This window comes from Homalodisca vitripennis, chromosome 1, assembly GCF_021130785.1.
Source record: "Homalodisca vitripennis isolate AUS2020 chromosome 1, UT_GWSS_2.1, whole genome shotgun sequence".
NCBI classification, from domain to species: domain Eukaryota; kingdom Metazoa; phylum Arthropoda; class Insecta; order Hemiptera; family Cicadellidae; genus Homalodisca; species Homalodisca vitripennis.
The window spans coordinates 145,622,153-145,649,628 of NC_060207.1; the positions used below are offsets into that span (position 1 = coordinate 145,622,153).

Below are 27,476 nucleotides of genomic sequence, written 5' to 3' on the forward strand. Positions count from 1 at the left end.
ATTCGATTTCATTTTGTGGTATTGGACTACGTGATATCCGAGCTGTATTCGATTCCTCCATCACTAGTTTGTTTATTTTTTAGCATTGGCATTGGTAGTTGCCAGTTGGTGCAGAGGAGTAATTCAGAGGAGTGGTGGTAGGTTTCTATATTATATGTCAGTTTATTTTATAATATATACATATAATATTGATGGTGAGAAGAAATTTGTTAGTGAGTGAGTACGATCAATGTTTGTATGTGTGACTTTCTAAGTAATTAAATACAACTTATGTTCTACGTTTGTGAGTACCCAAGCAATACAAAACAGTATTAACCTATCCTACTCATTTACTACTTTTAGGAATAGTAATTCGATATGGCAAGCCATTATCGAATGTCCTTTGGGTTTATATGGACTTTTTATGTATTAAATTAAAATAAAAAGGGACAATGTTATTTTAACATCAATAAAACAAATATGTATCTGTTTATTTTAGTCATGTTAAAAATGATCTAAAACACTTAGGCCTACAAAAATATTTTAAAATTGTACATCTTAATTTTCAGAAAGGTTTTTTTAGTCCTTAAAAAACCATATATTGCAAAAAATTATTAACATATTTGAATTTTAGGTTGTATCTCAATTAGTCCATCAATCTAGGGAACTGGGAGAAATCTGAGTTTCTTGTTGGGAAGGATAACAGGATAGAGTATAATAAATGGACTTGGTTTTACACATATAAATATATATATATATATATATATATATATATATCGTCGTAATTATGAAGTTAACGGCCATCCTGGCAAAATACGAGTTTCGTGTTATTAACCTAGGGTAGGGTACGATAAGCGGACCCGGTTTTTTTATATCGAAATTGGCAAACGATATTACTTAATCATAACTACCGATATAATCAATCGATACTGATTAATTATTTTGAACAAATAACTTAAATAATCTATATCAACAGCTGTAAACACTTTCAAATAATACACGTAAGGTAATATTTCAATTTTACGTATAAGAAACATTTGATTATTAAAAATGGCAGTCAATTTTAGAAAACTACACGACATTGCTTTGAAAGATGATAAGACATGTTTTACATGACTTCAACATGTTGGACTCGTAACGAAAAATCCATTATGTGAAATTTGTGGGAAAGAAACAACTGTAACTGTGAGAGGAGCAAACATGGTCGTCTTCAGTTTTCCTAATTTTGCTTATAATAATTTGTTTAATCACTGTAAATATTAAATCCATATTTTAATTTGAAACATATGATTGTTATTGAGGACTATAGATACTTTTATATCGATTGATTGTCTAGGATTTGAGATACGAATATTAGGTATCGATGATTACATTCTTCGATATAAAAACCGGGTCCGCTTATCGTACCCTACCCTTAACCTATTGTCCTCATGAACGTAGTTTAAGGTTGCAATGGGTGGGGCTGCAGTATAATAAGAATACACAATAGCATAGAATCATAGTACATCCTTAACAACAGTAAAAATGATTGTGGTGGTGGCCTCTTATTATACTACAGCCATGGGTAGAAATGACAAATAACAAAGTTTTTGTACATTAAATGTGGAATTACTTTTCTCACATAGAGTAATTCATTATTCTAAGGGCGTTACATGGTCTTGCTATGATCATAAGTCAACCTCCTATTGGTTGCTGCTGATGTCAGACGTTATGCCTTCTTTGGATATGTAAAATAACAATAATGTTGAAATTAGGGTAATTTACCCAAAGTAAAGATGTCTTACCTAAGACATCCTAAGAATAAAAGGTCATATCAGCTTGACACAGTTACTTCCGGCCATCAGCGTGGGCTTAATCTGAACGAAAAACATCTCATAAAATAGTACCTATCAGTATAAAATAAAATTCTATATGGTTGATCACTAATGCCTCTGCCATTATTGCTTTATAGTAAATACATCTTGAAAAACACAAATATTATAAATACACCTAACTATAACATACTACAATCTTCAAAGAATAATAGTTCCACTTTGAATGTTTTAAAATTCATTATTTGTCATTTTAATACCCTTAATTGTTTTATTTAGAAGGACAATAGCAATAGGTTAATAAAGCGAATCTCGTTTCATGTGTTGATAATAAAAAATTAAAAATAATGCATTCAAATTTAATCAAACTTCCAACAAACCAATAAATAGTCTAAAAACAAACATAACTTTAATAAATAAAAAACTAATATAACCATAACTTCGTATGCACTTACATACTACGTGCTAACTTCCAATCACATAAAAATAGCTTTTCTTGATTATAAATAACACACAATTACTTAAACAATGAATTTATACTCTCACTCTGAAAAAACACAATGACCAATAAAAAGTAATAAATTGATTTCCGAATATTTTAACTGTTAAGTAATCCGCAATCAAACACGTACAAATCTTTCAAAACTAAATAGAGTTAATGTGCCACGATTGAGTAGTACGAGTAGATGCCATTGTTGGAGACCGGATGGAGTAAACGGACTAGTAGATGGTGCACAACTAAACTGTTCTGACCACAAAACATTCAGATAAGTTATGTGGTGCAGATAATGCTGAAAATCATAGATAAAAAGAAGCACAGTCCAAAAATATAGCTACAAATTTACCATATATATGTTTGTTCAGAAGGATGAGCAGAATATTTTAATAACGTTGAAATTTCAATTGGCTATTTCGGCTGTTAACCCCACTGATACCATATCGATATTAACAAAACTATATGGTTTATTCGCACCAATTGATATAACCCATCGATACTGATTAATTAATTAATTTGAACAATAAAATTATAACTAGCCTTTAAAAATAAAAATAATATTAGGAACTAATACTCAATGTAATTTTAAAATTGTAAACATAATTTGTAATCTACTTTAAAACAGAATAGGAATAGTGGTTTAGTGTAGAAAACTAAATAAAATACATATTGTGGATAAATGAAAACTGTGTTTTTCTTGGTTAATGCAAAATGTTATGTTATTTTATAGTATTCTTCTCATTATGTTTCCTAACTGTTTGTTTTATGTTTATGGTCCCTTTGTTTCTTTATTGTACGTATTTTTTTAATTCATTTATCATACTACAATACAGGTAGGTAGTTGACTTTTGACAAAAATATCCATTCAATTTGATATTGAATACTAACGACTGTAAGAATAATCTCATATAAGAAAATGATCTCCAAACCAAAATATAAGCTGAAACAAATCTTTAAAGAATTCACTGATATGAAACTGCCAATCAATTCCACCAAGGGGTTTTCCCTCACTTCCCCCACCATACTTCATAGCCAGTTCCCACTACTTACTGAAGCAAGCAATGACTGTCATTGAAATATAACCTATAATGTTACAAATGTTATCTGTTCGCTTAATAAAACAATCTACGGGTTGTCACATTACATACCTAAATATAAATTTAACGTTTATAAGTACACTGTCAGCGGCTGAAAAAAGTATACCATAAAAGTCTAATCATAGTAGGCTATTTTCGGCATCAGATTTGAAAATCATAACAAAGAATTACAGATTTGCATATAGACTGTATGAACTTAACGTTTAAAAATACAAAATTGCTCCAGCATGACACGTATTCTACGTGAAAGTAAATAATATACACTACATTATGACATATAATACATCTGGTTTTATGCGCTGAGAAATTTTTTATTTGGAATACTTAATGAGTTTGAATTCTTCAAATTTTGCATGTAGATTGTGTAAACTTTAGATTTATCTAAAAAATACAAAACAGCTCCAGTATGACACATATTTCACGTGAAAGTACTGAATATACACTAAAAAAATACATATAATACATCTGCTTTTATATACTGAGAAAAGTTTATTAAGGTACTCAAACTTTAGGTTTTTCTTAAAAATACAAAACAGCTCCAGGATGACACAAAAATTACTAAAAAGTACCCAATATACTTCTTTTATAAAGAATTTTTGGTAACTCTACATACATACCGCATTTCGGAAATGGTTTAAGGTAAACATTTAATGTTAGGTATTTTTCTCAGTCTCAGCACTGACTATAAGTATACCAAACAAGCAAAGTCTAAAATGGTGAGGTAAAATTTGTATTAGACATTAGACATTAGACATACTTTATTTGCACAAGACGTTTACAATATGTACATACACATAGAAAAACAGGTGCATCGTCAAACCTTATAAAAAATTAATAAGGTCAATTAGTATCAATTTACAATTACAGAGAAAATAAAATACTTATCCTAAAAACCAAGATACAAATCACTTTTAAAATATTCTTGTAATGAATAAAATGCTGTGTTCAATAGTTCATTTTTCAATTTTTCTTTGAACTCTTTTTGGTTCATTTCCTTATATGCCGCAGGTAAACCATTGTACAGCTTCAACCCCGCATATATAGGACTTTTTTGAAAAAGAGCTAAGCGATGGGATGGATATCTTAAAACGAGGCCATTTCTTGTATTATAATTATGCTGAAACCTGAGATGGTCTGGCAAAGCATTTTTTTCAAAGTGAATATAAGTTAAAATTTCATGGATGTACAATCCTATTACTGTTAAAATTTTTAAATTCACAAAATGAGTTCTACATGAACTACGTGGGTTGGAGTTTGTAACTATGCGAATTATTCTTTTTTGGATATTTAAAACATACTTGATATTTGAGGATTGGCCCCACAGAACTATACCGTATCTCAGGATTGACTCTACGTATGCATGATAAATAATTTTTATGGTATCAAGGGGGACACAGTCTCTCATATGCAAAAATACAAAAGATATTGACCTAATCTTTTTTACAACATTTTCTACATGTACTTTCCAACTAAGGTTTTCGTCAAAAAATACTCCCAGAAATTTATGAGAAGGTACTAAATTTGGAACATTTAAAGTTTCAGCCGTTTTCCTTAATGAGAATTTTATAATTTGGGTTTTATCAATGTTTAGTTTTAAACCATTAGCACTAAACCAAGAATCCATAGCATTAGATACATCTGAAATTGAATCAGGGAGCTCAGTATTTAATCTGTTTTTAACTAATGCTGTTGTATCGTCGGCAAGCAAGATTAAGTCTCTATCTATGGCTTTTGGTAGGTCATTAACATAAATTAAAAATAAAAGGGGACCCAAAATAGAACCTTGAGGGACACCTGTAGATATATCCTTCCAATTAGAAAAAAATTTTGAATTGTTATCCAATATAACAGTTCTTTGTTTTCGATTTGTGAGATAGGATTTCAACAGGCTAAAGCAATTTTCTTTTATACCGTAATCGTTTAATTTGAGTAACAATACTCCATGGTCCACGCAGTCGAAGGCCTTAGACAGGTCACAGAAAACACCCGCTGTAGCCTGCGACCTGTCAAGTGCCACCATCACCTCATTTGTAAATTCTGTGAGAGCTGACCTTGTCCCAACATTTTTGCGAAAACCAAACTGTTTACTGTAAAGTAAGTGATTATTTTCAAAATAATTTACAAGTCTTAAGTTAATTACTTTTTCAAATATTTTTGACAGATTACTTAAAACTGATATGGGGCGATAATTGCTTAAATCCTTTTTTGAGCCTTTCTTAAAAACTGGTGATATTTGTGAATATTTCAATTTTTCTGGGAAAACTCCTTCTCTCAGACATTGGTTGATAATTAATGTGAGGGGCCTTGATATTATATGAACAGTGGCTTTTATCAACTTGATAGGTATTTCATCCCATCCTAATGAGGTTTTATTTTTCATTGATAAGATTATTTTAGTAATTTCACCAATATTGCAAGGGTTGAAGCTAGACAATGAAACCCCAGCCTCACAACAAGTGAGCTTCATTGACATATGAACTCCATTAACGGTGGCTCTCTTTACATTGGTATTTAAAACTATATTTGAAAAATAATCATTAAAGCTCTCAGCTACAACTTGAGGACTAGAAATGTCTTCTCCATCCCTGGACCCATTCAATACAATACAAGTTTTAGTTTTAATACCATTGTGGCCAAGTTCTGTATTTACAATTTGCCAGGCAGCTTTAGATTTATTTTCAGATTGAACTATGTAGGCGCTATTTGCCATTATTTTTGCTGCCTTTACTACTTTTTTGAATGTTTTTTTGTAAGACTTGACATAATTTAAAAACTCTGGATTTCTGTTTATTTTTGCTTCCCAATGAAGTTCCCTTTTCTTCTTACTAGATATTTCAATACCCAGAGTAACCCAATTCAAGACTACCGGTTTAGTCTTGGTGGTCCTCTTAAAAGTTTTATGAGGGAAGATATTATTCAATGTCATTATGAAGTTACTTAAAATATTTAAAGTGTGTTATGTAACATAGTGTTATTGATTTATTGTATCACTGAACAATGGCAAATGTCCGAAAAATTCTGTTTCCTTCACAATCCTTCCATCAACAAAAACAAACTTCAAACAAAGAATAATTTGACTTGGAATAACCCAGGAATGAAAACAAGTCAGTACTTTATGGTGGACAAAGCCACCAACAATCGGTGGCAAACAAGCCACCACTAATTATGATGGCTGTGTCATGTAAGCAAATGAACGATTAAGCCGAGTTCTGTTGGTATGGTGATCCCTCCCTCCTCCCACTCAAAACACTGTAAGCCTTCATAATAAATTCACAACACCAGAGCACAACGGCCAAAAACCAACTGCAAGCATAGTGTTTGAACAATACATGCCTAAATGAATATTCACTAAGATATGTTACAGAATGAAATGCAGAACAAAATCTTACAATCTGTTTCTTCAGAGTCTAGACAAATTGGACTAAAGTAGGTCGATCTAAACTACATATTGCTTTGATATATAAACTATCCTTGCAATCTCCAGTATAGAGGAACATACCTGAGAGGTACAGATGCTCTGAACAATCCACTCAAGAAAGATGAGGAGACCCAATTCATCTGTAAACAAACCACTCTGATTTATAAGAACTAACCACAAATTAATTACTCATTAAATCCTTTTGAAGGTAACCTAGCAATAAATACAGAGACCCTCCACAGCAAATAAGGGTTGTCATTAGAAATGATGCAAGCAGAAAATAAGAGTATTTATCATCATTTTAAATTCAGTACTTGCTTCGGTTCGATTTTTTTTACAGCTTTTCAAAAAAAGCCCACAATGGTTGATATTTATTTAATAGACAGAGAAATCTATTTGGACTGCCCTTCAAATTCTGCCCTTGTTATTATGGAATTCAATTCTGCAGTTGGTCAGATCGTAAATTTTGAGATTGCCTAGTTGTCTTACAAGTTAGATGTTTGTATATGCACTCAAAGTTTTCTATTTTTTATTGAATGACTTAGAAATATATCTTGTTAAAATAAGATTTTTATTGAACCTTAAACAGCTGCCATTTTGCAATAAATAATGCTTTTTGAAGAGTGGTTTACGGCCTTATGTTCTAATAATATATAAAAAAAATTGTATGCATAGTGACCTAGGCTTGCATTTAAGATGTCTGTGACACTTTCCATGGACCATCCCCTGATATAGGCTATGGTAGTTATTGCATAATAAAGTAGTTAAGATAGCAATATAATATTGTGCAAAGTTTGTACTTTTTATCTGCCATTTCTGACTAGATAGTCGTATTCTGGTGCGGTAGGCGGCGTTTCACTCTACTAACCGATGTGTTTTCACTGACTTTTTTAATTAGCAAATTATGTCATAAATTTATAACACAATAAATAAAACTAAAATGAATTCGTCGTCTTTATGATTATGAATTAACATAGTTACACACTAGCAATGCTATTTTATTGACTATGTGAAAATACAATCTTAGAACAAAGTACTTACTTATTAATAATTTGCAACTAACCTTTTATTTACAACCTTTTATTTTATGAAACGCCGCCTACCGCTTCAGAATACGACGATCCAGTCAGAAATGGCAGCGCATAATGTACTTCACAATGTGTACCTAAAACAACCCGCCATTTCTGATTGGATAAACCTTTTGAGATGTGGTTTGCGGCATTCAACTCTACTAAGTGAGCTCTTTCAAATGAGATATCACTCGACCCATGCTTTAATTTAAGATTTCCATGTTTTCCTCTGTGGGCCGTCCCCCCATGATTGGCATGTCATGGTAATAGCAACGAAAAATAGTTTACATAGCCATATGACACTGTGCAAAGTTTATAGATTTTATCTGCTATGGTTTGTAAAATATTAAGCCGTACCCAGACTTTTCAAACACCTTGTATATCTCAACTAAATCCGATGGCCATTTTGGTTCAATATGGTGGCCATTCAAACTTTAAAAAATTTAACTCTGTTAATTATTATGAAGCTATAAAAAAAACAACATATGTTGTGGATTGCTTATGACATTTCCTAAACCTTTTATAGTAAACATAGGAAACCAGATATCGATAACTTGTAAATTCCATAAGAATTTTAGATTACTAATAACCGGCAAAAGAAATGATCAAACAAGTTTTTAACTTCTATTTAAATATCTTGACTATGGCCAGCTGGGTACATCATTTTATTCCAATATGGCAGCAGTGTTTTAAATTTTAAAAACCCCAACTTGGTTATTTATGGACCTAAATAAAAAAGCCGTTTTGGAATGCATATAACATTTCCAAAACTTTTGCCACAAAAATGTTTTTGAATCTCAAATGGTTTCAAAATATTGAGTACATGTAAAATATTTAGTATTAAGTGAAATAAATTAATGTCACTGCTGTCAAAAAATGAACTCGCATCTTCTGACTAAATGGGAAGGACTATTTAGATCAATATTTATAATTTTGAAAGTATAATAAAAAAATTAAAACTAATTCAATATAATTTTTCATTCATCACATATTAACATTACTGCCTTTTATGAAAAAGAAAACTGTTATTTTGTCATGAATAAAGCTGGACGTGAAACTCATTGCTACAGTTATGAAGTGTGTCATTTTACTTTGCTGTGCTCAGTCCCATTTTAAAGAATTCTTTGTTTAAAGTTTGTTATTGACAACGGAAGATTTGAAAGGATAACAGGATTTTGGACATTTGAATCATTATAACACTAGACTTGTTTTGCCTTTAAAGATATGTTTAATTTTTATTGATAACTTTATATTTCAAGCCTTTTTGTCTACATATGATTGTTTCCTCATTATTTGTTTCCATCACATTTAGATATAATTTATTTACTATCTTAATTTTAGAAGTACATTCAAATTCCGTTTTCAGAAGGACTTTACATTTCTATTTGTTTTTTATAACTGTTGCTTTAAACTGAGGAACGATCCCCAAAAAATTGTATAAGAGTTATAAAACACCCTGTATTTCTCTTGTTCAGATTAAATATTGTCTAGATCTAAGTCAATAAATTAGGCTATAGTATTACGTTAGCTTGGTGTTATTAAAGTATGTCTGAGTTGGTGTTCAAAGAATCAAACAATGTTGACTCATAAGAATAAATTCTAAAGCAAATTCATATTATTAATTTATTTTTAAAGAGGTATTTTTTATTCTTTAATTGACCAGTGGTGTTTTGGAAAATCTAGTAAATCTGTATATTAACTAGATCCAAAAATAAAATATCTTTGAGAACCTTTAAAGGATATTATCATTGTTTCAGACTGCATTACTACTGAGGACTGATACTTTATTAAGAAAAAAATGGCTGCCACCGTAAACTTAACAGTTTCAGAAATTCTCAGAAGCAAAGCTTCATCGGAAGATGAACCAAAGAAAAAGTCCAGAGAAGACTGGAGAAAAGCAAAAGAGTTGGAAGAAGCAAGAAAGGTAAATATAATTTACTGGTAAATTTGTTTCAGGTGTGTACAGAATATATTAACTATACGAGATAGTCAAAAATTTCTGGAATCAATTTAAATATACACCCAGTGTGCTCATCGATTGGAAATATGTTTTACAGCAGTAGGTACTTTTCTTGGTGAGAGAATATTGTAGTGTTGGTATCGCTCAGCAGCCATTGTTTACGTGTGGAGTGTAATTTTATGTGTTTGCAAGTTAAGTTTCTTTATTTTAAAATGGAAATTAGTGAATAGCGATCAAACATTAAAATCTGTGTTTTGTTTCAAAAGTCACCTAGTGAAACTTTGTTTAAGGGTAAATGATTTACTGATGCTGAGGCTGTCAAGGAAATGGCGACAAAAACTATTAAAAAACTTTCAAGTAATGATTTTTAAAAGTGCTTTGGACAACTAATTGCATGAACAAGTTGGTGTTTTGGTAAGTGTGTTGTTATAGGAGGAGAGTATTTTGAGGAAAAATAGATTTGTAAGTTTTGTAACTTTGTTCAATAAATATTTATAAACCAATTCCAATTGCTTTGTGACTCTACCTCGTATAATGGTAAAGTATTAAAATTATAAAAGAAGAATCTTTTTTAAAGAAAACAAAAGTGCAGAATACCCCTTGAAGTGTTTTGATTAGAATGTTTTAGATAAGTAACGAACAATAAAATATTGACCTATCATGTAGCTTGAATACAGTATCTAATTTTTAGTTATTACTATTCAAAAAAATTGTATACATCATATATTGAAATTTGTCTAATGTAGTTTATTTTAATTTTTGATACATGTTGCCTGAAGCAAAAACCATAGCTTGTTCTGTATCATGAAATTAGTGAAGTCCACTCAGTATATAGTTGCAGAGAAAGTGTATAATTACTTGTCATTTATATAGGCTGGAACAGCCCCTGCAGCAGTGGATGAAGAGGGAAGAGACATCAATCCTCACATTCCCCAGTACATCTCAGCAGCTCCCTGGTACTTCAGCAGTCAGGGACCCACCCTCAAACATCAGCGGATACAGCCAGAGAGTGTCAAGAAACCCACCCCCATAGACCTATGGTACAAAAGGGGTGTTAATACTGTAAGTTAATGTTTGTTCTGCTTATAATAAGTGGTAGCTTTAAGTAATGTTCTGTTTTATAGTTAAAGGCAGTTTGACATTTTATGATTTTTTTTAGTTCTTCCTAAATCCTTTCCAGGAACTTGGTGCTAAAGTCCAATCACCTCCAATCGTCTATAACTGCTTTATGGTTGCTCTCTGCTTTCTGCTGCTACTATGCAGCTTCTTTTGGAACTTGTAATTGAAATATCTATTGACATTATCATTGTCTTCAGTCATTGAATGTTTTTATGCCTAAGCCTGCTATCTACGAGGAATTTACAAAACGTTTTATCAATTTCTTCATTAACCCTTTGAGTGCCACAGCGTCGCTAATTTTGACGGTACAAAAAGTGCATAAAGTGCCAGCATCGCCAATTTTGACGTTTCGTATTTCGATAATATTTTATATAGTACAAGATTATTTTGGCCAAATAATCAGACGGCTGTATTCAATAGGTTCCAAACTACCAATAAATACGAGTTTTATGTTGTTTCTTAACTATTTTATCTGTGAAACTTATGTTGTTTGGGTACTTATCAAGAACCACTATTTTTGGACGAGTTTTCCTTATCGGGGACAAAATAAATTACATTGTTAAAAACAACTGACTTTATTTAACCTATTTTGGAATTCAAGTTATTACGACAATCAATTAAATCAAAAACTATAAGAACGTTTCATTATTCGGAAATGTCAGGTCATTCGTGTGTCTATTTGGAGACGAAGAAGTATGACTCATCGAGTATTTTTCGATTCATTATGGAAGAAGGAACGTATAATGAAGTTTATTTTGATCTCTGATAAGGAAAACTCGTCCAAAAATAGTGGGCTGTGATAAGTACCTGTACGATGATTCTGTCTTACATTCACTCGACGTAGCGGACGAGTACCGTGTTGCGTAACGGCCTTTCTTATTGTTTATGTGCCGATAACCAAGCATTTGAGTAAATACAAAATAAAATAGTAACTTATATAGTATTTTACTGTATTTCTTTACAAAATTAATGTATGATTTGAGTTGTGTTCAAAACGTGAATTTTCAGTGTAAATATTATTAGGGTTATTATTTAGTAAATGTAAACTTTTATGTAAATATGTTAGCAAGTATTTGTTTCTAAATTTACTAATCATAATGATTTGTGTTGTATTAATGTTTTATTAGATTTATTGGGAAAACTACATCATTACTAAGTAATTTCTAAACTCTGACAAATGAAGTACAGTTTATAAAATGTCGGTACCGGGCAGCATTTTGTTAATACATATAATGCCATGTTTTTAAAATTCTAGAATAAGATATTACACATGGGTTTTATTTATAATCATATGGCCTTTATCATGGTATAAAGAAAAAAAATCTTAAAAATACCGTATACACACAAATTAGGTCGAAACTTAACTTTTTATACAAAAGTAAAAAACTTTTTTTATAAATACTGAAATTTTTATATTTTTATAAATCAAATTTTATTTGTAACGATATGTATCATATTCTGCATTTAATAAGAAAAAAAACAACAACAAAATGATGGAAATCTGTTTGGTAGTTATTTTAGAACAGCTTTTTTCCCAAAAGCTTACAAATATGCGAAAAACAGCGTGGCACTTTATGCATATGCCTTTGGAAAGTACTCGTGGCACTCAAAGGGTTAATATTGATTTAGTCGTTTTTTATCACAATTTAAATTTGCTGCTAACCTACATAATTAATGGAATGATTTGTAACTTTCTTCAATTACCATTTTACTAACATCTTATTGTTACGTTCTCAGTTTTGCCACTATTTCATTCTTCTTTAGTATTAAGATGGCAGATTCTAGTTGCTAAAGTCAATAACATTCAATTTATCTCACAAGCTTAATAATGTTTCCAAAACCATTTATATAAGAATTTACTAACCTTTATAACTTGCATAACTTTATAATTTGTAGAGTGCAGTGACCACATCTGTCTACTATACTGCAAGCCTGGGTTGCAGCGTGGTGTTGACAGCTTTAACGGAATAAAACTAATGATAGGATAATCGATTGAATTCAATAATCAAGTAATCGTTACTGCTCATCTTTACTTCTTATCTATCTTCCTGAATCCTTTACCTTCACAATTTAAATTAACACGTGTTTTGACACAGAACGTGAACAAAAACTAACAATAAAATAAAAACATGCAGAATAATCCAATGCCTAAGAGCAAAACAGATGTAAACAACTGGAACGAAGTGGAGATTCAGATGGTATGACAATGTGACAACGCCGCAAGGAAGTGGGGTGCGGTAACTGCCCATATGGCCAGGCTTGCGATATGTTTTGGACTATAGTAATTAATCATCAGTTAGTAAAAGCTAATTTTTACTAATGACATTGTGTTTAGAAAATCATTATTGCATGTAACTTAGTATTTTTAAATAAATAAATAAAAACATCTTTTAAAATTAATTTTGTGTAACTTGCCTAAGTGATGGAAAAGAAATTAATACTACATTCTATGGGCATGCTTTGTAAACTTGTTGAGATCAATACAAAACTGTATTGTCTTACATTAAAACAATTATCGAGTTATAGAAAGTTTTCTCCTAATGTCTTGGCTTCATCAACAAGATGTTTAAAACTATTGTTAGATGAAGCCAGCTAGTAAGTTGCTGTTCTGCATGCTATGATGTACTTTCATGGTAATTGGATGCATCATTATTACTAAATATTGCAAATGTCATATTTGAGTGTGTAAAATAATTTTACTGTTGTATATACAGGAAGTGAAACATACCAAATACCGTAAAGGGGCCTGTGAGAACTGTGGCGCACTGACACATAAGCGCAAGGACTGCATGGAACGTCCACGCAAGGTCGGGGCCAAGTATACCAATGCGGAGATAGCACCTGATGAATTTGTGCAGCCTGTAATTGATGCTGACTATGATGGCAAGAGGGACCGCTGGGCTGGTTATGATCCTGCACAACACCGTACCATCGTTGAACAGTACCACAAGATAGAAGAGGCCAAGCGACAACTTCGAGCAGAGAAGTTAAATGCTGCTGGAGAAGGACAAGTATGTTTTTTTTTTTTTTAATATAGTAGTAATTGTGTATGTTGTGAGCAAATAGTTAAAAAATTGTCTTAACTTTTAAATCGTAATGTCTTTAACCCTTAACCCAAGGTACCGCAATCTGTTCCATTGATATGTGACATGTCGATAATGGTTTTCATAATATCATACATTTTCTAAATGAAAAGCCGTTTATTGGGTGTAATGTAAGATGTACATCAAGTAAAGCAAAAAGCTGCACTAAAAGTAAGAACTTTATATTGTAATAAGTGGTACCAGGTTTTTCCCTTTATCATTTATCTCTGGTAAACAACCCCTTTATAATGATGTACATCTTGAACTATGCTTATGTAACATATTTTTACCGAACTCCTTGTAGACAATCCTCCATTGGATGTGAACTGTCACTAACTACTTTAAAAACTATTTCTTAAGTCCAGTAATCGTAAGTTAAATTTTCACAACTTGGGCCAAGATAAGAATATTAAACCACCTAGAACTGTACCTACCTACATTATAAATGTTTCAAACTTTAAACTAGTGTAGTTTTTTAAAGAGTGAACCTTTTGAGGTCATATTTGCAGCATTGTATTTGACTAATAAAGACTTTAATTTGATGGTACTACTCGACCTAGGCTCTCATTTTTTTTTTTTTTAAGATTTTGTGCTGACTCCTTGTGGGCATCCCCTAACATGACAAAAAACATTATGGTTACTTCAAAAAGTAGGTTTCTATGTGCAGTATTGATATACGAAGTTTTATTGCTTTACCTGTAATAGTTGGGGAATTATCTAGCCCGTTTGGGTCTTTTTTAATACTCTATATATAGGGCACACACACACACACACACACACACACACACACACGCACGTACGCACACGCACGCACGCACACACACACACACACACACACACACACACAAGTTATATGGAAAAACGTATGTCAAGTAAAAATAAATAAAATACAACCAACATAGATGAAACTGTAACATTTCATACCTTGGAAGATTTTAGCCATTACTCATCTGAGTCCTCTAGGACTTAGTCTCCAGCACATTGCTCACATGTGAATCGAGATGCTCTCGACAGACAAAGAAGTGATCGGATGGATAATGTTTATGGCTTTTCCTGACTGCACAAGTAGCATCAACTAGTTGATGGCTGATCCCCAGAATGTCTCTGTGAAACTGGAGGTGGCTGTCCAGAGAATTCTCTCTCTTTGTCAGAGTGCCACAGGAAATGTTAGGATTGCAGATCTCTTGATCACTTTTAGTGTACATAAAGCCTTTCCTATCGGACAAATAGAGTTTCTTCTCTTGGTTATTTCCTACTGGGCATTGCTGTATAGGTTGATCCCTGCTATGTTTAAAACTGAGATGAGCGTTAATGACAAATAATTGCTCCTTTTCGAGACTGAATTAGCTCCTTTCATTGGAACATCTCTCAACTGTCACATACTGACCAAGACTGTCTCTGGAAATAATTGAACTATATTAACTAATTACCTGATTCAAAAATTCTACATCATGTTTAGCCATTAGCCAACTTTTTAACAGTAAAAAAAAATTCCCTAAGTCTAATGCTCTGTCTTATATAATAAGGGACTTGATTAAAATATTTAGGTGCAAGGTAACTATAGGAATGCCTAAAAATGGATTTGTTTACTTTAATTGGTCTAACATTACCTGCAGAACAGCTCCTAGTATTAGTGATATATTAAATTAAATTAAATATAACTGATATATGAGTGTTTTCAAGGAATGCCAGGAGACTCATTGTGGCAATCACATGAACTACTGGACTATAGAGAAAACCGGTTGTTACTTTAACAACTTTCCTTATAATTTCTAAGAAACAGTTGATCTGAGTTAGCAAGAAGGCTACATCTCACTTTCCCATCACAGTTATCCTTCATTTATATTTGTCTTAAATTACTGACAGAGGCATGTCAGTGTTCCAGTTTGATGAGTTAATGAGTCATGTAAAATGTCATTTACACTATCCTCGATATAAATCTATTGTCAATGTAGTTTTATAAATAAAAAAGAATTTATAACTGATATTCATCACAGTACAAGTTTTTTTGTAATATTTTAAAATCGTTAAGTTTATTTTCAGTAGCTGTCCAAGATAATAAATCATCTGTTTATTTTGATTTTTAGGGAAATGAATTGGATGACGAAGAAGATGAAGATAAATATGTAGATGAAGTAGATATGCCTGGAACTAAAGTTGACAGTAAGCAGAGAATTACAGTTAGGAATCTGAGAATCCGAGAAGACACAGCAAAATATTTACGCAACCTTGATCCTAATTCAGCCTACTATGATCCGAAAACTCGTTCCATGAGAGACAATCCTCACGAGGACTTGGCCAAACAAGGAGAAGAGTAAGTTTTAAAAGTAGTATGTCTTGTGTATATTATGTGGTTTTGGTGTCTATGTATATTCTAGTGTGAAGTCTGCTAATATCAGATGTGGCATTTGAGAGGAATGGGCAATGTTTTATGAACAAATTTGGGATTATTTTATATATTTTATGATAGATGGGGGTTACATAACATATGGCAAATATATCTATGAAAAATAATATAATGTAATACTAATATCTTATTTTCTGTAGAATATATTTTTTTGGAGGTTACCATAAGAGTTGAACAAGAAAATGTATTTACGTATTCTAATATATTGTTTAGAAAATTGTTAGTAAAGTATTTTATATAAAATTTACCAACCAGTCTTAAAAAATGTCAAGAGTATATTTGGAATGCATTTTAAAAATGTTAAATAAACTAATAAATAAATAAAATGAATAAATAGCATGATTTGATAACATGGATATATAGGCCTAAAATTAAAAACTGTTTACTCACCTATGAAACAATTTTTACAACTAAAACTCAATTATAGTGCAGTTGTTTGATACTTCACTAATAAAGACTTTCATAATAAAAACAACACTTCACTAATTTATTACAACATTTTAAATGCAATTAAGAAAAACTGCATGTATTTGTAAGGGTTGGTAAAGACTGGTGGAAAGAAGTAACAGTAAACAAAATGAAAAGCGTAGAATTGGAATTCACAAATCAGCAACTGTTAAAATTTGCGCATTTAAGTTTCACACAATATAAAAATCATCCATAATATCCAACCTTACCTCTAGTAAGTAACATTTTAGGTAGGATATTTCTGACCTTGCCACGAGTTAATACTAAATTTATTTAAATCATGTTTTCTAAAGTTGTCTCTTTTGTTTAGTTGTAATAAATATTAAAACACACTCTTATAGATAGACATTTTCTTAAAACCACTTTTTTTTAACTCAGATGGATTAAAACAAATATTTTATGGCTAATCAAAATGTATTTCTTTTTATCACCATAATGTCAATTTTATACACTGTATAAAATAAATGTTTTAGGGTAGAATATAGAAATTACTAACAGTTAGTTGCATTATATTATTCTATTATTGTTAAAATTTAAAATAGGTAATGTAAAAAAAGTTTAATACCACCATATCTGTTTAGTAGAGGGCAGTGAAAACATTATTCAACTAGTATCAAAGATGGCACTTTCCTAGCACAGGATTTTTGTTAAGAAATTATTTTTCTAAATGGATTTTCTAAACTACTCTTTGTCTACAATTGGCGCATGTTCCAATTTTTAATACTTTGTCTTTTTTTATTGGTTGATGATAACAACATAAGCAAGATGGTCACAAATAGTTTTGGAATTTACAACATATGACTAACATCACAAAGTGAATTCCCTTGTAATGCACACCTTAGTTGATTTTTTTCAATCCTAAAGACTTGTATAATTTGCAAACTTGTTCTTGGAAACATTGTCTGCGGAGAGTCTCCATGTTGTTTTCTCTTGTATCTGGAGAGGTTTCCAGCAAGTCAGCCGAGCTCGGATACAAGTGTGTGTGTGTTTCCAAAGAAAAAATACAATGTTTTCTATTTCCAAACCAATTGGAAACAATATAGAAGTGTTTTATCCCAAGTCTGCATGTGTTTGGATGTCTGTTGACAAAAGAGGGAATGCAACCAACACTTGTCTGTGCAGTTATCAGTCGGGAGTCACCATTACTCACAGTGTATTGGAAACTAGTATAAGAATCATTATTTGTCAGGTATCTCAAAATTACAGGCATGTTGAATTGAGGCTGAAATTGACGCTCTATAATGCGTACATCTCTTCATTATCTTTTGTCCAACAAAATTTAATAGAATCTTCAAGTCAGTTGGGGTGATTTTGTAAAGTTTCTGGAACCTGCATCATTTTCTAATCTGAGGTTGGATAGTAAGTTCCGATCATAACACAAACTTTCAAGAAATTCTGAGTGCACTAGCACACCTTCCTCAGTAAGGTAGACACATAGTTCAAAATTATAAAACAAGAACAAGCTAAAACCATGCCTTCTTGTTTACCATTTTGACAATCACTGGCAGCCTAATCTAAATGTAAAATAAGAAGGATATAATATGTGTCAAAAACTGAGTAGGCAGACACTCAGCTGGCAGTGGACAGACGGTCTGCCGACTGTCTGCACATGCAGTCAGCTACTCTGTATGAGGCTTAAAGTTTATCCAAATTTGAATTCTGTATTGTATAAAATGCTAGGCACAGCATTTTAAAATAAAATATTTTTAATAAAGTGGTGTTTACAACATTATACAGTGGTCTAATAACCACATTCATTTTCAAGAGCACTCATATCTTTGATTGTATTGCACTTTGTTACTTGTTTTTAAGTGTAAAAATACGATAGATGCAAATATTCCTTTCAGTGTGCAACTTGAAGGCATTGAGCTGATAACATTATCTGCATGGAAGATGAATTTTTAATTAAATTGGCTAAACAGTTAATATTTCATGATTGAACGTGGCTCTCCATAGCGAGGTTGAAATATTTCAAGAGTTAGCAACTTTTCGATGTGGTGTGAACTGGAAAACTTTGATGATAGTTTGATGGAAGATGTCTATCAGCATTTAGACTAATTTTGTAAACATACATGATTTTTACATGTAAGATGAAGTTATTTTCTATGTTAAGGTTGTGTTGTCTTAAATAAGCTATTTATCAAAATCAGCAATATACATCACAGCATCTGTTTGGTAACGTTTAGTTTTTCAAGAAAGAAACAAAAGTGATTATTGCACTAAATGTTATAGATGAAAGTGCTGTACTATTTGCAGTTAGTTCCAGTGACTGTCAATTATTTATATTTGGATATCTGGTTATATTGAATATATTATAGAATTACGAATCTATAATTGATACAGAATTGACTACGGTGGGGAGAACTTTGTGCGGTGGACGGGTGACACACGCAAACACGCCAAGGCACAGCTCTTCGCATGGGAAGCGTACGAGAAGGGTGTAGATGTACACTTGCTAGCCGAACCCACGAAACTTGAGCTACTGCAGAAGGACTATGAGCAGAAGAAAGAACAGTTCAAGGACCGGGTGCAGCAGGATGTGCTGGAGCGCTACGGAGGCGGAGAGCATCTGCAGGCACCACCCAAACAGCTTCTGCTGGCACAAACTGAGGATTATGTGGAGTACTCCCGCTATGGCAAGGTCATCAAGGTAGGTCTTACTCTTGCAAATTTATAACTATTAAAGTAATTAGGAAAAATTAGTCATTTACAATTTGTGTAATAAAAATTTATATGAATAAAATTTACCCTGTGCTTGTACCCTCCAGGATGACTTTAAACATTTATTCATGATTTGTCACAAACAGAAGGATGCATCAAAATGTATTAAAATTTAGTAAAATTGCAATGTTTTGTTATGTAAAAATGTTTAAATATGAAACTTACAAGAGGATTTGTTAGTTGCATTAGAAAAGTTGTAACGAGCAATTTTGTCTTATGTAAAATCTGACCAGGTAGGAGCATTAGTGTACTATTTGAAGTGAAGAGCATTGATGACTTGAACCATATAACATTTTGTATTTCAACATTTGTATACATTCTACTTGGTGAACATGTTGCTGAATGTGTATAATGTCCACAATTTTTCTGTACGAGTTAAATCATAATTTTTTATTTTAATATAAATGGTTTTAAAGTATTTCAAATTGAAAGTTAACTGTAGCTATTCAACATTAATAAAGACCATGTTTTATAGAATGTACGTTTTGAATTTTTAAGTCGAAGCCTTGCTGATTGGTGAATGTTCCTGATTGTATTTACTTCCATCTGTTACCAACAATAATTGAAATTATTCAAAGATAGCAATATTCAACATTAGGTATATCCTCTATCAGATGCCATAATAACAATATTCCATAAAATCACATTTGTTGCATTAGGTTTAAGACAATTCTAAAACACTAACTCATCAATAAGAAACCAAATAATACGCTTTTCAAATTAGAAAGTTCTTTATTTAACCTTACCTTTGTATGTAGGTTGGGTTTTTTCAATTTACTATTTCTTCTTCCTTAAATTTTACTTATAACAGAGTGGTAGTTTATAAGTAACATTTGTATCCTATATATGCATACAATCAGTTTAAATGACTTGTCTATTCAGGGTCAGGAGAAGAGCATTGCTAGATCCAAATATGAGGAAGATGTATTCCCCAACAACCACTCCTCTGTCTGGGGCTCATACTGGCACAACGGGGCATGGGGATATAAGTGCTGTCATTCCTTCATCAAGGTTTGTTTCACATTTTATTTATTGTGTAAATTTTATGTTGATATATGAACTATTAATTACTGAATTAAATCTCAGTTAGCAGTAAGTTGAAGTTTAAGGAATGAGGTGCACATTTGCCGCTCAGTCCTGTTTGTATGAGGGATGCACCAATTACTTAGTTTGGAACGAAAAACTTTAAAAATAATTAATCCATTGTCTTCAAATTGTCAACATAATTAAATGTAGAGTATATAAAAAAATGTATTATTTTAAAACCATATTTAAATCATATGTTATTTTAATTCTTAATTAAAAATAAAGTAAAAAAGTTTATTGCTTTTATTACATTTTTAATCATTGATAATTATTATTTTTAAAATGCTAATACATATTGTAGGTTTTAGTAACCATTTTTCAAAAATAATGCACATTATTTATGGTTAAAGCAGAAGTTCTTTAAGAAACAATGTCAAACGTTTATATTTTTGAAACCCTGCATATCTCTCACTTGCCTCATCATGTGATGCCTATCAAATAATTAAAAAGGCAGTAAAGCTAATTCCCTGTCTTTAATACCATAAAAATACATTTTTATAAAAGCAATTATTGAGAAAAGTAAGTAAAAGCCTTTGACAGATCAATTAGAGTGGCAGAGGTAATGAATTCAGTTAAAAATTAATCAAAACTGTTTCATTTACAGATTCAACAGACTTTACATCAAGTTATAAAGATAAGTTAATGGTTCCACACTTGAGTTAATCATTTTCTTTATAAATATATTTGAAATACAATAGGAACCCTCACTTTCTGAAAGCTTAACTTAATGCTAAAATATATTTTTCTGTAAGATCCCATTTAAATGTAGCACACTGTACATTGAGAGGATGATAGGATTCCAGACATTTGTCATCCTATATGAAATTGGTTATATGTTACAAAATTAATTTGTCTTCACTTCTTAAATAAGTCTTCACACCTGATGAAGAGGATTGATTTCTATCATCAAAACATAGTGTAATACATTTTGTAACTTAATATTAAAATATCAAGTGTCCGAAATCCTATTATCCTTTCAAACCTTCCACTGTCAACAAAAAAAACTTTAAACAAAGGACACTGTACTTGTTGAATTTTGTAATTATCTTTCTACTATTTTCAAAGCACAATAATTTCCTGTACTGATCTGTGCTTTGTTAAAACTTACATTATTTACTGTCATTTTTTTTTGTTAAATTAATAAAATAGGTATTAAATCGTTCCTACTCAGACTCTATTTTAATAACTGTCCAGGTAGCCGTAACCACATTATCTAAAAAGTATTAGGTTATTATAAAAAAATTAAATTACAAAATTCTGTTATTATCTGAATAAAATAATTAAAGGCTTCATCTTCACGGTTTAAAGTTAGTAAATAGAACCAGTCTGTATGTTCAAACATTATTTTAAAAAGTGAAATTGCTTCATGAGTCAGATTTCTAACTATATTGTGTATCACGTGATCAACCATATGATAGTCAGGCTTATTACATTTGTTCTGTGGCTACAACAGTACATGAAGTTTCTCATTCACTGATCACATATTGATAAACTATTAGTGATGCATTGACAAGTTATTTATCAGTTTTTCACCTAAACTTAATTAATGTTTTCAGGGTTCATATTGCACTGGAGAGGCTGGCAAGATAGCTGGTGCTGATCTTCCTTTGCCATCAGAAGTTGATAAAACTATAACTAAAACTGCTGATTCAAGTTCAGGTGAAGAAAGTTCTTCTTCGTCATCTTCATCATCATCGTCTAGTTCGTCCAGTGAAGTAAGTTTTTTCATCCAACTTTGTACTGTTTTATTTAATTTTTAGTAGTCATTATAAAATACACATATTTTTCTATAAAATAAAATAAAATATAAAGTCATTGTTTATTCTGATCTAAGCATAATTAGGTTCTTTACTGTTATTTATATAAAAGAATTAGTTCAAAATTGACAATTAAACATGACATTTAACAAACTGTTCTTATACAAACTTATAATATAGATGTCTAGTAAGCTTTTATTCACATTTTGTGCACTATAAATTCTAATCTAGTTCATAATACAGAACAATCATTCTACACATATACTTTCATGATGTAGAATCTAACAATAACAAAGTTTATTAATTAAGCCTATTATTTCTTAACAAAGTTGTGTAACATATTTCTGTGATTTTTATAAATTTAAACAAATCAAACAATCTAATGGATATTTATTCAGTATTGAGTTAAGATGGGTCTGTGGTAACCTTCCTGTTTAGGGAATTTAACTGACCACATATGCATACTTTGAATGAGTAGTCAATATTTTTGAATGATTGACATGGAAGTTTTCACTCATGAGGCAGTATTTATAGTAATCATAAAATGGAGAGTCCAAAGTCAGTACTTAGCTCAACAGTACATAACTAAACACTTAATATTTGGAACTTGTGTTAATATATTAACAATGTTTAACCCTACGTCGGGCGCTAAACGGAGTTTTCCTCCGTGTATTTTTTATTATTAAAAATAGTACTACTTTTCTGATGTTGGCAGTCGTTTCCCGCAGTGTAATTCACGAGCATCTTTCGGGGAAGCGAAACAATAGCCTCCCGCTTATCTTTATCAAAATTTGTCAGTGTGAGGTCTACTTCCGTGCGAGACTGGACGATTCCTCCGTGAGCGCCCGATGTTGTGTTTGTAGTGCTTGGACGAAATCTCCGTGAGCGCCTTATTGTGTTTAGTTTTTATGGAGTAATAATCCGTGTGCGCCTAAATGTGTGACGTGTGATGGTTTCTTTTTAAGTTTTACAATATATTTTATTTGAATTTTGTGAAATGGAGAATGAAGACGAGAGACTTGTCAGAAGACCAGTGCGCTAGGAAACATTTCAGTACTGTTTATGGAGTGAACATTTTCGTTATAAGAACCAGAAGGAAAATGTTTTGAAACTTTGTGTAGTGTTTAAAAAAATGTTAGTAAAGAATACATTTTTATTTCAGAGTAATAATTGTCATTACAATTGTATAATATCTCAAGAATTGAAGTAAGTTGTTTTTGTAAGAAGTTAAAAACTAAGTTAATTTCCATTATTACAGTAGGTTAAACATTTTTACAATTAATTGCATTATTCCTTAAATTAAATCATGTTGTTATAATACAATAACATTTTTTAAGATTTTGAATTTCTTATTTGGAAAATTCATTACATAAAAGAGTATTTTTTATTTAATTTCTAAAAATGAATATATTACATTGTAATTAAACCAGTATGAATTTTTAAACAAATAAAAACAGTTTAAACGACTATGATATCCATTATTCGCTATACTGGAGGAAACCTCCGTGAGCGCCTGATGGTGTTTCTAATTTTAAGTGCCTGATGGAGGGTTAATAGTGTTCAGAGACTAAATACACTAACTTATGTATGTTAATCAACTTTCTTATATTTAATTTACCATATTTATTTTGATACTACATAATATATAGAAATGCATATAGTTAAATGTGTAACAGTTCATTACAAACACCTATCCTGCATAGCAGAGAGGATCGACTTACAATTTATTAGTACAGTATAATGTTACTAAGGAAGAATTTATGTGGAACTTGAAACAACTGGCTTAGGTCATAAGAATTCACATGTAACTACAATCAACAACAATCAATATATATTAAATACCTATAGAAAGATATAACGGTAGTAAAATATTTTGTAAATAAAACTTGGCCTTTTTTCTAGGTTATCAGAGCTTTAATTATTCAATATCAGTATGGTTGTAATAAATGTGTATAATAAATAATTTATTCTTTGCAGTTGCAACTTTGCTCTTTATCAGTTAATCGTTTTTACAATGTTTATAATCATATGAGCTCATTTAATTTGATTGTTATTAACTTTCAGTCTGAAAGTGAAGCAGAAGAGAAGAAGAAGGGAACTTCATCGAAGAAAAAGAAGAAAAATAAAAAGAAGTTACGAAAAGAAAAATTGAGACAGAAGAGGAAAGAAAAGAAAAAAGAAGAATCCTCAGAGGATAAACTAAAAGCAGTAAGTTCTGAGTTTTAGTGTTTTTTAAATACTTATTTAACACTTTTTAAAAGTGACTCATTACAGTGGAATGAGTTTGGATTCCATGAATAATCTCGAGATCGTGTAAAGTGGACTGATCCAGTGATCAGGTCGAGTTTAACATAGGTTCCAAATCTTTTATTATAGATATAATTGTGTAGGTTAACCAGTAAGATTGGATCAGGCATCAAGCTGAGCTCAAAACTACACTCCCTTAAATAACCTATGTATGTACACTTTTCATTGACTGCTGTGACATCTACCAGCTGTCACTGGCAATTGTACAAGTGCCTTTGAGAGGGTGTCCTTATCATGTCTACATCTCAGTTTAGAATATACTTCCATAGGTTCTGTGAAGAAGAGTAGGATGTTTGAAAAGAAACAAAATTGTTTTTTATAAATAAATTATTTTATTCTTTTAATTTTGTTAGATTATGCAAATAGTGTACTATTATACACTTACTAACACAGCAGAAAGTTATTTTTAATTTATTAAGTGAAATTTATTTGTTTTAATGTTACCAATTAACTTATTCTACTATAAATTATTCTTAGAATGAATAAATAGAATGTTGCATTCATTACCTTTAGATTTCCAAAATTACGAATTTACATCCGAGTAGCCTAGCTGGATCACGGCTCCTACATCATAACTGATGGCCATGCCATCTGAATGTGTGTCTTAATAGTAATATAACTAAAAACATTTTAATTAGATCTGTTATGAGGAAGCCATTAGTAGTAGCAAAATATCTATGCCTAAAATGTATAATTTTTAATTATTATCAGTCACAACAATTTATTTCTGTGATTATCGTGAATTTCCATCCAAAACAGTAATCATTTTGTCACGTGTTGTCTTAACATTATATCCTCTCCATAAACTAAAACAACTTCCTGATGAATAACAGTTCGTACTTCTTGCATAAAATATTGCAGTATGTTCCTCTGTAACCTGCACCACAACAGCAGTTGACAAGCCATTGTTGTTTGGGACTTGTTCGCTTACACTGGCTTTCCACCACTTAGCAATGATATTAACCCTTAAAGCGCTAATTTAAATTACTGTCAAACGCTAAGACATAAAAAAATTTTTTTTTTTTGTTTAATTTCTCAATGCTAATTTTTTTCATATTCCTTGGTATTACCTTTATAAGAAAAAATAATAAACATGTAATATTACATATTTTTGAGAATTTTATACGCACGAAAACATTTGAAATTTTGAATAAACTGCATTGCAGGATAATGTACATAGGAACATTATTTGACAGATTACATTACATTTATACAGGTTATGTATAATGAGTAAATTGTAACTGAAGTTTCTGTATAATTAGTACATAAAAATAAATAAGTTCAGTATAAGATTTTGAAATGTAATAATATGAAATTCAACACTTATTTATACGATAGCCTACAAGGGAAATGAAACAAATATTGTACTTATAAACCTTATTTATTTAGAATAAATAAACTGGACTTGTATGGTGAAACTGGTATAAAATACAAAACAAATAATTGAAAAAAAAAATATTACACATAATATACCAAAAATGCGCTCAAACTACGTTGTTCGTAGTAAAATGATAAAAGTTGGAAAACCAGTTCACGTAAAATGAATGAATTCAAACTTTTCTTATTACACTATTAGAATAACAACGGACTGATTCAAAACACTTTGTTTAACAATATAACCAACATATGACCAACACACACGCAGTTAAACAGCTGAATGAAACGAACGCGTCTGTAGGCATATGCCGCGTCACAGACCATACAAAAAATGGCGGCGATTGCTTTCAACCCGAGTAGATACCATTACAACGTCCACCAACGGTGACAAAGCGTTTTGTCTAGTCCTGACATTCGAAAGGAACATCGACCTGCTCTCTTACGGAAGTTTTAACAACTAATTCTTCGCCATTTCAAAAGTAAAGCTTTTGCGTTTGTAGACGTTATCCGCGTTTAAAGCATCGGCAGTTCCGCGTCTATAGGCGTTAGCTGCGTTGGAAGGGTTAATGTGTAATCCTGATTACAACTTGTTACAGCTTCATATGCATCAAATTTTAGAGCAGGAAGCCTCACAAAACTTTCTTTGGAACATATGCCCAAACTAAAGTATTAAACGACTCATTGACATCTGTCATCTGCCTTTCAAACATTTTTCTACCAACTCTGGTTTAGCTAATTTTCTCATATTTCTCTACAATAAATACTTGAAAATGTTGTCTCTGGTTAGAAATTTCTTTTTAGGATTATTTGTTACTGATAAAGCAACAGTTTATAATAAAGGCTACAATCACTTTTTTTTATAATAGGCTCTGAAACGAGTGGACGAGGAGCGAGAGGCAGCAGATCGTTTGTTGAACATGGACGAGAGGAAGAGGCCGTATAACAGCATGTTTGATGTCAAGAAGCCTACTGATGAAGAGATGGAGGCTTATTACATGAAACGAAAGCGAGAGGATGATCCTATGGCTTATTTTAAGAGTTGAGGTTATAATGTTTGACTGTAAATAAGATCATCCAAGTTTTCATGAGATCACCAGTTACAAAACTTAAAGGCCCAGATCGTTACCAACAAATCTTTATCTCTTTATCCCTACCACTAGTTGAAAATCTAGTAATCATGTACATAAAATATTGTTATTGATAAAGATTTGTTGATCTTTTATAATGTAAACATTATTTACTCGTTTGTAAATATTTTAAAATATTGTATTAATAAAAATTAAAATCAATGAAACATGGTTTTTAAACTTATTTGCTCAT

At 31.2% G+C, this 27,476-nt stretch overlaps 1 protein-coding gene across 3 annotated transcripts; it reads left to right on the plus strand.

Moving 5' to 3' along the window:
• Window positions 1–27,454, plus strand: LOC124373256 (pre-mRNA-splicing factor Slu7). Of its 3 annotated transcripts, none has more exons than XM_046831643.1 (10): window positions 1–137; window positions 9,629–9,795; window positions 10,705–10,893; window positions 13,665–13,961; window positions 16,121–16,347; window positions 19,252–19,558; window positions 20,512–20,640; window positions 22,272–22,430; window positions 24,537–24,680; window positions 27,023–27,454. In XM_046831643.1, the coding sequence occupies exons 2-10, from the start codon at window positions 9,670–9,672 to the stop codon at window positions 27,197–27,199; spliced, it is 1,755 nt and encodes a 584-aa protein (XP_046687599.1). In that variant the 5' UTR covers window positions 1–137; window positions 9,629–9,669; the 3' UTR covers window positions 27,200–27,454. The 3 variants fall into 3 exon arrangements, with proteins under 3 accessions (XP_046687599.1, XP_046687604.1, XP_046687610.1); XM_046831648.1 differs by having other exon boundaries at window positions 79–216; XM_046831654.1 differs by lacking the exon at window positions 1–137 and adding an exon at window positions 145–283.
• Window positions 27,455–27,476: the final 22 nt, after the last annotated feature.